The 13591-nt window shown below is 33.1% G+C and overlaps 1 protein-coding gene across 1 annotated transcript; it reads right to left on the reverse strand.

Moving 5' to 3' along the window:
* Window positions 1-594: 594 nt before the first annotated feature.
* Window positions 595-3660, reverse strand: LOC132560172 (uncharacterized). The gene is made up of 8 exons (XM_060224824.1): window positions 3537-3660; window positions 2621-2725; window positions 2347-2436; window positions 2103-2229; window positions 1731-1858; window positions 1417-1544; window positions 1049-1220; window positions 595-836 (listed from the first exon to the last, which is right to left on the reverse strand). Exons 1-8 carry the CDS (start codon window positions 3658-3660, stop codon window positions 595-597), a joined length of 1116 nt encoding a protein of 371 aa, XP_060080807.1.
* Window positions 3661-13591: the final 9931 nt, after the last annotated feature.

Consider the following 13591-nt stretch of genomic DNA (forward strand, 5'->3'; position numbering starts at 1 on the left):
GAATTTTTGTTTTTAATTCTACATTACCCGAGAGGTGTTGGTCTATTAAAATAGACTACGACGTACCATATAAATATTTTTTGTTAACATAACCATTTAAGATTTTTAACATTGTCTTGTAGCTTTTAGTTTGTTTAATGCTACTTCCTTTTTGATCGTGTATTTTGCCGTATGATAGCCCTAATGAACTATCATGTATTGACGGGCCGTTAAGAATGTGATAATGATAATAATAAAAGTTACAAAAATATATAGCAAGGGGGTAAATTCTAATGAGAAAGCACACAGCCCTTTGAGTACAAAGTCTTTTGACAGTTAATCAAAATCTCATCAGCTGGGCTTTTTCACGCGCTAATCAGAACCAATTAAAGGCAGATTCTGCATAGGTTTGTAACTATGTATTAAACGCGGGTCATTTCACCCCAGAGGAGGCTAAACAACAGTCTAGGAAATGAAAACACTCTGGTTCAGTAATGTCGTGGAGCATCTAAAAAAGTCATGCAACTTTGTTTCAACCAACATTAATGTTTAAATTATACATAATGTTGTACCAACGTTATGTGTGTCCACTAGATGGTTTCAACCAACGTTTTATCACTTTGTCTTCAAACTTTGCCTTTGACGTCTCTTAGCGACGATTTCTACTAATGCTAGATGTGGTATTTGGTCATTGTTCTTGTACGCAAAGTCCCACAGATTGGCAAAATATTTCTCGACCAATATCTCCCTTTCTGACGTTGATCTTTCGCTTGACAATCCTCTATATATGGAATTATACAGCCATGGTTTGATCCCAGCTACGATGCGGTCTGCATACAGCTTCTTAGTGGCTTCATCTATGTTCAAATTCAGGAAATAAAGGGTCAAAGACCTTGAAGAATGCATGTAATGGACAATATTATAGTAAAATAATCGAGCAACTACTTTCATAGATATTTTAGGTAAAGCTTTACCAACTGAAATATTCAAGCATTTTGTACCATGGTTATCGAATCGTACAACTACAGCAATGCGTGCATATATTGACTTTCATTCTGATAGTTATCACCTTTGTTGGATACATAGAATGTAGGATGCTTCAACTGATGAACGAAAGATCGTATTGATACTAGTTCCAAACCGGTCTCTTCCAAGTCTTTATCATTTTCTTTGAAAGGCGCAATGTGTTCAGTTTCTGTCCGCTCAACCAGGGAACAGGAACTACAATCCAGAAACTCGTTCTGTTGATGGTAAGCAAACAATATATTTATATTTAAAGAAACTATTGAAGATTTAAGAAAGTGATATTGAGAGTAAACTGTGTATGCATAAATTATTTAACCATGAAAATAAACGCTGTTGAATAAAATTAAGGAATTAGATTGTTGCGTAACGTAAATACTCTTACATGATATATTTGCAAATAAAACATTTCACCATTGTGATAAGACCATCTGCCAGCATCGTTTTCAATATTTGATCCAGCGTTGCCTTCCCACCATGGATGTTTACCGTAGTCTCTCCGTATTTCGTAGTTCCAATGTTGAGCACCACCAAATAACCGCCTCCAATAACAAATAAGTTGAACAACGTGAATAGCACTGTGTTTATATAAGGTATATTTTACCGGTATATAAGGTATTTTCACGAGATTACATGCATTTTACCAAGCATCTTTCTATATAAAATAAAATAATCACCGGAAGTCAGAGGAAAAACTCCACACTTCTATACATTTTCTATATATATACCTGGACGAAGTTCCCTTCCACGCATGACCAAGAACGTTTTCCAGTCTAGCGCTGCTAGGGTTTTTAAGGCTTTAACTTCATTCTCGTTTGATTGGTCTGGAGACTGGTTAATATTGGGTCGACGCAGTCTGCAACAGAATGAGTTCTGAATCACTTTTTACTCAACATTGAAAAACAATGGAAGAATTATCGATGACAATATGTTTCTAGTTATGATTGAATCGTTGCATACTTAACAACACAAATACAGTGATAACATATTAGAGTATTAGATTACAGTTGTCAGATATGTCGATCACATGACTTGAGTAAATTTAAATTACAACAGTTGTCTTTATCTTTATGAAATTTACGAGCTGTTGATTGTATTACCTTTTAGACAAATTCATCGCAGCAACAGATGAAAAGATTAAGTCAGTGGATTGATCTGGCAAGCACTGCTTAAACATCGAACGTCCAATAGCAGCGGAGAACACATCGGGGCCACGGCGAAGGCCTTCTTCATGTTATTGTAAAACAAAAACCATATGATATAGAGGGAGCTACAATGTTGTGTTAAGATAAGGAAATATGTAGTTTGAACGTTCTTTCCAGTTTAAGAAAATGACAAATTTACCTTGTATGATACTGAACATTCTGTTGAAGTCGTTATCTGGCAGATCTGTGTAGTGTATCATGATCTGTTTATGGTATTTTCGGACCTTTTCTGAAATATCAATATCAACCAAATATTGTATCGACATTAATTTGACTTTTCGCCATATAACCCCCCCCCCCCCCCCCCAAAAAAAAAAAAAAAAAAAAGGATCGCTTTGAAGGTTCAGCGGCTGCAGCGAGAAATATATCATACCTCTTATCACAACTAACATGTGTATATGGAACTGACTTACCAATGATTTCATTACAAAGCACCAAAGATGTGGATCCATCAGCTGTGCCGATGTCAGCGACTGTTATCAGAGGACGTAAGGTGTTAGAACACCGAAGCATTTTATCTGAAAATAAAAAATGCGCTGCTCTAATCAAGGAATATTTCAAAAGAGACAAATTAATAACACCATAGAACACATTAATGATAAGCTATAATGCAAAGAAATAATTTATTACACGGTTTCAAATAATGAAATACATTGTGCTATACAGCTAGAATTCAAAAGTGTTGAAGACAACGAAGCTTATGCAATTGATATTGGTAAACAATACATCTTGTAAATACTATAACGATAGTATGTATGATATAAAGTCTTGTCATTGCTGAGCTTTTTAATATAATTTTTTTTTTATTGAACAAGCAGCTGAAAATTGCAGAGCATAGCATTTTACCTCTATGACATGTATGCGAGGGAAAATGATTACTTGCTTCCTAAATTCAAAACTAGTATTAGAACTGCCAAATGTGATATGCATGCCTAATAAAACAAGAACTTATCGTAATGAGTACTATAAAAGAAAATCCCCAAAATCGAAAATGAAACAGCAAAATAATGCTGCACAATCAAGTCATGTGACGTTTCGTTAAATTAATTTCAATGATTTTTAGAAACGTTTCTGAAATATTGCCAGCGTAAAAAGTAGAACAGATCAATAACAATGATAAGTGAAAACTGACCAAACAGTAATATGTCGCCACTTGGGTTTATAAATAATATTGCTATCTTGTCCAATTATAATAGCAATTAAGGACTCTTTATGATTAAATAATATGTTAGCTGGGGTTGGCTTTTCCTCCGTAGCACCAAGACTGAAATTCACTTCAATAATTTTAGCAGAAAAACAGGTGAATATGAATGACAAAAAGTATTCTACCTAGACAGTCCATGATAACGTCCCGGCTTTGGTAAAGAGCATGTCCATTTGTTGCAAGCATTCCACCATGTTCCAATGCCAATTTGTCAAACACCACAGAATTCGAGTTTTCCATTGTCTCCATTTGATTCACTGTTTCCTTTATCTAAAACGGAATCATGAGTATTACAACAACATATCGTTTTCTTTAGTGATTCTGAATATATTAAGTATATGATTATATCTTTACATACAATCGTGTTCTAACTCGTGTTTTTATTATTACTAAGGCTTTTCACTAACTTATTTTTTTATTCAGATTCCTAAGTTATTAAGGCTTTTGCCATCTGATGAAAAGATTAACTACCATGCTTCTTTCTTATATTATGACCGGTGTATTATCGACTGTATATATTGTAGGTACGTATCTGAAGGTGCAAATGCTACTTTTTTATGTACGGCAAAAATCCAATATGGTTGTTATGATTATTGTGATCATAAAAATGTCCTTGACGTACTTTCAAAGTAATTTATTTTGTCAAAATACAGAAGAAGCATTTCTTAATAACAAGCAGGCTCATGTTGATGACATTAATTGCAAATGAAGGTAGTCAAGCTGATAATCAATGGTGCTCCACTTATTTTTGTTTATGTTAGTAATAATGTATAAAATAATCCAATGGAATTGTAGAGGCCGTCGATCCAATATTGATGGAATTCTTCAATTGTCTCAAAAACATAACTTTAGTGTGATCCACCTTTAAGAATCACCCACCAGAGCAAAACAATCAATAATTAAAAAACAATACCCATTGTTTAATTGCTTCAGTCCTGTTAGCAACAAAGCAACCAAGTTCCTCACAGAAACACACCATTAAATACAGACAGTTACACTCAATAGAACACTTACACTATACTCTATCTCCCTCCAAACTCTGATTTTACGCACACTTAACTAGACGAATTATATTGCAACTGCCTCTCCCATTCATCATTTTTGTGACTTTAATGGTCAATACAAGCTATGAGTTTCACCCGACACTAATGACAGATGGACACAATTTGCAAATCTTATATTGGAAAATAACCATTATTATTGTGTCACCCATCGTGGTTCACGATTTCGAATGGACGGTGCATAACGATCTCTGTCAATGCGACCACTTCACAACATTGCTAAGGAAGTGTGATCATGTACCCCAATGGAAATTATATAAAGCAGACAGGAGTAAATTCGACCATCTCGGTACCAAAATTCTAAGCGCCATTGATTTTCCGAATTTAGAGGACCCGGTAAAAGCACTTACTGCCGAAACATGAATACCAAAATCTAAAAGAAAACACAACAAAAAACCTTGGATTAAAGAAGATGGTGATAAAGCTATAAGAAAAAGGAAAATCGCATTTAGGCAATTCAAAACCAATATCACAAGCGATGGCTTGAACAACTATAAAATTATTAGTGGAAATGCTTACACAAATAATTGTTTTGCAGATAGTTTGGGTCGAAATTAAATTCCAATACATTCATCAAAAAAGGTATGGGATATGATTAAACGATTCAGTGAGAAAACATCATTCAATACAATGGGACATCTGTAAACAAATGGACAATTATCCACATCGTAATTTGAAATGGCAAATGTTTTAGGATCTGCTTTTTCCACAAATTATCTGCAAATAATAATTAAAAAAATAAAATAATAGCACTCGAGAAAAAAGCAAAGTTAAAATTATCTTCCGATTCCGAAAACAATAAAACGTACAACGCACCTTTCTCAATATTTCAACTTCGGAGAAATCTTGAAAAAATCGCATGACACTGCAACGGGACCTGATGCTATCCACAATCAGTTCCTATTTTTAGATCGGGTAACGACCGAAAATCTCGGAAAAAGGGCAACTGTGATTCCTATTCTTAAACAGGGTAAAGGTACGACAGATCCACCCAGTTACCGCCTAATATGACTTCCGAATTGCGTCTGGAAAAATCTAGAGCAGATGTTGAATTCGAGATTATCTTGGTATCTGGAATCCAATCACATATCACCCCTACAAATCGGTTTTAGATTTAATCTAGTTACAACGATAACTTAGTTAGACTTGAAACCTTTTTTGCGCAAGGCTTTCATGGATCACTTAATTGTGATTTTCTTCGATTTGGAAAATGCTTACGACTCAACGTGGAAATACGGCATCATGAAAGATCTGTATGATATATATATTAGAGGTAATATAACAAATCTTATTTCAAATGTTTGGACTGAAAAGTAAAAGAATTGTCAAAACATTATTTCCATAAATACAGGGTGTTCTTTACATTGATGTTTGAATCGACTTCACATTTGAGCAGATGAAAACGGATTTGAATTTCCACAATCAAATACAGTTTGTATGCATTTTTGTCAAATGCGCAGACAAATTTATTCTCCATTCTGCAACTAAAGGTTAGACAATGTATAAATTAACTGGTACAGATAGCCTCTCGCAACGCTAGAGTAGATCGTAAGTGAAACACTTTTGAAATATAAATTATCTGAGTTATCAGTAGTTGATTTTCCAGCTTTTTTCTAGAAATAAGCTAAGAACTGTATGAATTTCCACGTTGTAGTACGGAATCGTTAGACGCAACTTGAAAGTAGCCACGAAAAGACTCGTCGAAAATGCACTTAGTGGATTCAGAGTAAAAAAAAAATAAAATATGAAAGTAGCGCATCTGCAAAAAGACACGTTTGTGGCAATGGGCATTTGTGCCGATTCCATTATAACCAAACCAAATTCAATGTCCAAGATTTGTTGTAAGAGGTAACAGACTAAAAAGTATGATGTGTCTTCTTTTTTTCGTAATACATAATTTCATTTCTGTTTGGTCCACGTATTGACATGATAATTTAAAATTGATGACGTATACTTTTGACTGTATTTTAATAATTACAATTTATTTTCTTTATCTAGAGAATAAAGCATACTTATTAACTGAAAAGGTTGTCCAATGTACGCCATGTTTGTGTTATTTCTTGTATTTTATTAAAACAAAACTGTCAATAAGCAATTATCTCGATTTCTTTATATCGTGTCATGAATGGAAAGATGCCTCTTATTGGAGGCACAGTTGAATTACATCTTCACATATATATAGTCTTATTATTAAACGGCAACAATTTATTATTAAACTATTTTGATTATTATTTTTACAACCAAAAATGCGTCTATTGGACAAACAGTGTATTTAGTATTGCATTCTTATAGAGTAAAATTGAGAACTCTCTCCAAATGGCGTTTTCATGAATACAACCCCAAAATATATGATGAATATCTTTGTCCTCAAAATCACAAAAACTGCATCTTTTACTATCTTTGATACCGACTTTATAAATGAATGTATTTGTACATAATATTTTATGATTGATTTTGAATTGACAATTCTGCAAAACTACATCATTTGTACATGTTCTGAATAAATTCTATTCTAGTCAATCTCTAAGTTTTGAATATCATGTTACCACATTTCCATTGCTTTTTACATTTTAAGAAATTATTTTGGTACAAAACTTTGAATACAAAAAATGTTGGTTTGATTGTACTTGTAATAAGCCTGATATTTTCCGTTTCTCTAACAGCATTACCGCCATAATTACGACCTAGTCTTTTCCATGTACCTGGGATGGCTGAACTCAAACCATAAAACTGAATTCTTCATACATGTGGAATATCAAAATGTTCCCTAAACTGCTGAAAAGTTAGTACTTTACCCTCATTATCGAAAAAATCTTAAATATTATTGATACCCTTATCTTGCCACAGCTGGTTATATACTAATTCATTTCCTATTTTAATGTTACTATTGAACCAAACTGGTTGCGAAAGGTAATATTCTGCAGTATTTACATATCTCCAGAACAAGTTGAGATTTCTTACTATTTTTTATCATGTCATACCTGTTATATGCAAGAGTGTTAAAGTTGCAATATCTTTCTAGATCCCGGGAGATATTTTTCGGGAATCGAGTAATTCCTTTACCCATGTTAGTTTCGAAGAATTTATAAAACAGTCAATATATATCATTTTCAATCCCATCATTTTCATAATAGTTTTTAATGTAGAACGCTTAATGCGATCTCTATATGATGTGGTGGATTTGGTAACACGATAAACACTTGCAATAAAATAGCTAATACAAGTGATTTGATCAGATATTGCGAGATTTCTTAGGGGCCGATTTTTTAAAATACCCTCAATTTCTTTTATTTTTTCTTCGTAATTAACAAAAGTTGTGTCTGTTTTACTAAGATAATACTTAACACCAAGAAGTTTAAAGTTGCCTGTATATAAACACTTTAGTGCTATTCACGTTGTTAAAAGTAACTCTTGTATATTAGAATGTTCATTTTCTTCTAAAATACCAACTGTTTCTAGATTTTCAAACGCCAAGAGATCACTCTGTAATTGTAATATTTCTTATCAAATTTGCCGATTCTTTCTTTTCTCCTTCTTTTCCAACTAGCATATGAAATGTTTTATTTGCAAATATATAGCTAATTTTATCATTTCCCATAAAAGTTGATCATTCACTGAAAATTTTATTCAACAGCGTTTATTTTCATGGTTAAATAATTTATTCATACACAGCATAATTGGTAAAAAATAGTAACAGCTTTAACAATATCTTATACGTTCTATCAAATAATAATATATTGTTAAACTTACCATCAACAGAACGAGTTCATGATTATGTAGCTTTAACTTAATAATGAGCGGTGCAGAAATTTGTAACACATTGCGCCTTTCAAAGAAAATGATAAAGACTTGGAAGAGACCGGTTTGGAACAAAATAATCAATACGCTATCTTTTTCATCAGGCCCAAACCAGCTAAACCTTTTATGTATCCAACAAAGGTGATAACTATCAGAATGAAAGTCAATATATGCACGCATTGCTGTAGTTGTACGATTCGATAACCATGGTACAAAATGCTTGATATTTCAGTTGGTAAAGCTTTACCTAAAATATCTATGAAAGTAGTTGAAATCTCGATTATTTTACTATAATATTGTCCATTACATGCATTCTTCAAGGTCTTTGACCCTTTATTTCCTGAATTTGAAAATAGATGAAGCCACTAAGAAGCTGTATGCAGACCGCATCGTAGCTGGGATCAAACCATTGCTGTATAATTCCATATATAAAGGATGGTCAAGCGAAAGATCAACGTCAGAAAGGGAGATATTGGTCGAGAAATATTTTGACAATCTGTGGGACTTTGCGTACAAGAACAATGACCAAATACCACATCTAGTATTAGTAGAAATCGTCGCTAAGAGACGTCAAAGGCAAAGTTTGAAGACAAAGTGATAAAACGTTGGTTGAAACCATCTAGTGGACACACATAACGTTGGTACAACATTATGTATAATTTAAACATTAATGTTGGTTGAAACAAAGTTGCATGACTTTTTTAGATGCTCCACGACATTACTGAACCAGAGTGTTTTCATTTCCTAGACTGTTGTTTAGCCTCCTCTGGGGTGAAATGACCCGCGTTTAATACATAGTTACAAACCTATGCAGAATCTGCCTTTAATTGGTTCTGATTAGCGCGTGAAAAAGCCCAGCTGATGAGATTTTGATTAACTGTCAAAAGACTTTGTACTCAAAGGGCTGTGTGCTTTCTCATTAGAATTTACCCCCTTGCTATATATTTTTGTAACTTTTATTATTATCATTATCACATTCTTAACGGCCCGTCAATACATGATAGTTCATTAGGGCTATCATACGGCAAAATACACGATCAAAAAGGAAGTAGCATTAAACAAACTAAAAGCTACAAGACAATGTTAAAAATCTTAAATGGTTATGTTAACAAAAAATATTTATATGGTACGTCGTAGTCTATTTTAATAGACCAACACCTCTCGGGTAATGTAGAATTAAAAACAAAAATTCAACAGCTTCAAAAAAAGGATTTTAAACATTTTATGTTACGATAAAAACGTTCTCGAGTAGGCAGAAGGTCAATGCAGTCCAATAAAAAATGTTTAACGGTGAATGTCTCATCACATCCTATGCACCAAGGATTTCCTTCGCCTTTCAACATATATGAATGTAAAAGGTATGTATGACTCATCCGAAGACGGGCAAGGACAACTTCGTCTCTATAGCCTAGATACCATTCACCGATAAAAGGTTTAACGGAGTGCAATTTGTTATTGGTATAGGCATCCAATCCTCTGAACTTTTAGAATTTGTATAATAAATGTTTTAGAAACGGTAAAATGAAGTTTAACAACACCAGATGGTAGCGATAAAGCTTCTATTGTGGAACGATCTGCTTTTCCATTGCCTGGTATTCCCATGTGCCCAAGAACCAAGCAAAAAAAATATAAAAGTTAAAAGTAAGTTCATGATAAAGCATTAAGGTATTACGAATGAAAATATTTCTGATATTTCTTTTGCTAAGAGTTTGTAGAACAGAAAAGAGTCTGAATGGATAACAGCTCTCATTACCTTGTTTCTTTGAATATATTCAAGGGCGAGGTAGATAGCTCGTGCTTCTGCCGATAATATTAATGCGTTGTTCGGTAGCCGGCATCCACAGGTTTCATCTTTTTGATAATCATGGCCGCGGCAACCTTATCACTATCTTTTGAACCATCAGTATATAATAAATGTACAATTTTTCTCATATTTTAACTGTAATTTCGAGAAGGATAAACAAAAGGTGTAACTATATAGTGATACTTCGTTAGCCTCTACATATAGGCTTGTTGTAAGTGTGGTCTTAAATGCTCCGAGAGCGAGTCTGAGACATTGATGATGAACAGTGTCTAATGATTTTAAATATGAAGGTCTAGGAGATCCATACACGATGGAATCGTAGTCCGATTTTGATCTAATAAGGGCTCTATAGTGTCTTAGCAAAACCTTTCTATCAGCTTACCAATCAGTGTGGGACACAACCTTTAGAATATTCAGTGCATTAAGGCACTTAGATTTAATGTATTTTAGATGTGGAAGGAACGACAATTTTCTGTCGAATATTACATTTAAGAATTCTTTTTGCTCGACAACCGGAACGGGCACACCACAGAGAAACAGATTTGGATCGTCGTGATGTTTCCGAATTCGACAAAAATGCATACAAACTGTTTTTGATTGTGAAAATTGAAAACTATTTTCATCTGCCCAAATTTGTAGTCGATTCACACATTGTTGAAGTTGTCTTTCGATGGTTTTCATATGCTTAGATCGATAGCATATGATCAAATCATCGACTTATAGAGCGCCCTCTATTGAAGGGGATATTGTTTTATCAATACTGTTAAGTTTAAGTCAAAAATGTGTAACCGAAAGAATGCTACCTTGTGGCACACCCATCGGAACATCGGAAATGGTCGTTCCTTTTCGAACCTGAAATAATATATCTGATAGGAAATTTCAAATAGAAATTGGTAGATTACCTTTAATACCTATATCGTGCAGATCTTTCATTATGCCGTATTTTCACGTTGTGTCGTAAGCCCTTTCCAAATCGTAGAAAACAGCAAACAAGTGCTCCTTCTTTAGAAAAGCCTCAATCACAAGGGTTTCAAGTCTAACCAAATGATTGTTGATACATCGTTTACATCTAAAACCGCTTTGTAGATGTGATATTATGCAATTGTTCAGTTAAAAATATCTAGACGTTTTGCTAATGATGACTCTGGTAGATGTATTAAGAACTGATAGTGAATATCATCAGGTCCTGTTGCTGAGCCATGTTATTTTTTCTCGAAGTTCTAACATTGACAAAAGGTTGATTGTAAGCTTCTTTTTTAATTTTTTTAAATTTTTTTTTTTAATTTTTCAAAAGATTTTTCAGTGCATGTACATAACCCAGGACACACACACTTAAGTCATGAGGATGATGAAAACATCATAATCATCATCATTATAATGCAATCATCATCATTATTATCATTCTCATCATCATGTCTTTTTTATTACTGCAACCATCATCATCATCACCATTATCATTATTATTATTATTATTATTATTATTTCTTAAAAAAAAAATTATGTTAACACTAAGACACCATTTACTTTCACAACATGACACATCCAAAGGAGCTTTCGGTATGTGTTGCACACATATAATAAAATTAACCTTTTATGCTCACTCATACACCCTTACATTTAACTCATACACCCTTACATTTCACTCATACACTTTTACACCTCATTCGTACACTCTATCATCTCACTTGTACACACTTACACCTCAATCCCACTCTTACACTTGTATACCTCACACAAATACATTTCACTGTACTGATACATTAATAAGGAAATAGATTAGGAACAACAGACAAACAGACAGATAGAAAAGGCATTTGAGAAGATAGATAAGAAAATGGAGGAAGGGAAAGGATGGTAGTAACTGTTAAGTTGTATATAGTGTGTGATAATAAGAGACCAAAAAAACTATACATGGAATTTTGTCAGAGACTGGCGATTTCTGAAATTCCTACATGCGTAAAAAAATTATTCTAAAATTTTAATTAATTTTTCCCATTTTTTCCAACCATTAAAACAGATTTCTTTAGCAATCTGTTCCTTACTATGAATAATATATTTCTGGACCTTATAGTGGTCAAATATAGAATAAAGAAGTGCACTTATATTAAGGGACTAGTTCTGTATATATATTGTTTTATCACTAAAATGACTTGTTTGTCTGCTTTGTATAAAGCATTATTGTTATTATTTATCGTGCCAAAAAGTATTGTTTGCTTATTTACCGTAAAGGGTATAAATAAAGCCTCCAAAACCCTATCTAGATTTTGAAATAAGTTTTGAACTTCATCACATTCCCAAAACAGATGCACTATAATTTCTCGATCAGAATTACAGAAGGAACAAAAGGATTATTTACTAATCTTGCTTTAAACAAGAAAGAGTTTGTAGTTAATATGTTGTGCAAGATTCTAATTGCAACCACTGTATTTTTTTTTAACTTTTAATGACTAGATAAGGAAGTGAATAAATACAGAACCACTCATCTTTACTTACATCAAACAGACCATCCCACTTTTCTTTGCCCTTTTCTTCAAGAGTGGTTTTACTGTTTAACAATTCATAAAATTGTTTTGACTCTTTAATTTCTTTTATAAATAAAAAAAAAATATTCACTGGTAAAGCAGTTCTAGTTGATGGTCATGTAACTCATGGTTTGACAAACATCTTCTAATTGCTGAAACTAACCCATTATACTGCAAAAAGTTAATATTGATATTATATTCATTATAAGTAAATAGAGCTTTTATGCTTGCATCTTTAACATTAATGCCCTTTTCATGCCAGTGTGGATAAAAAACTGCTTTACCATGAAAAGTTATATCATTATTGTGCCAAACCGGTACGAACAAAAGTGACTTCCCCTTTATTTTTTTTCATATTTTCTCAGCTCTCTAGTCTGGACCATGCCTGAAAGATGTCTTTCCAAAAGATGTTTGTGCAATTTTCTTGGCTTTATTTTATATAACAACCACCAAAACACATTAGTCTTCTCAGATTTAATGATTTCTTCAAAAGAGTTTTCCATCTACTACTAGACAGATATAGTCTTCTCACCCAACCTAATTTTAGAGAATCAATAAAATTGCTGATATTGAGCATTTGTATGCCACCAAAAGCATAATCTTGGGTTTTAATCTCTCTTTTCACTTTATCAATCTTATTGTTCCACAAAACTTCATAGAACATTGTATCAATGGTCTTCAATGATTTATTGTTTGGATTTGGTAGCGATATACACATAGAATAAAAATATATGGTGCTATTGGATCCCCTTGTCAACAACCTTTTTTGATATTAAGATAAGAAGAAAGATCCCTCCTTGATTTACAGATGCACCTACATTTTTATGAAGAAGCTTCACCCAATCTAAAATATCATTACCAAAGCCAAAGGAAATTAATACTTTTTTCTATAAATTTCCATGAGCTTGAATCAAACGCGTTTTCAAAGTCTACCATTAATATCATACCTGGAATATTATTTTCTTCTGTATAACTCATAACATCGAATAAAAGTC

The sequence above is a fragment of the Ylistrum balloti genome, unplaced genomic scaffold (assembly GCF_031769215.1).
Source record: "Ylistrum balloti isolate Yb309-2 unplaced genomic scaffold, AGI_CSIRO_Ybal_v1 Utg371026, whole genome shotgun sequence".
Taxonomy (NCBI): domain Eukaryota; kingdom Metazoa; phylum Mollusca; class Bivalvia; order Pectinida; family Pectinidae; genus Ylistrum; species Ylistrum balloti.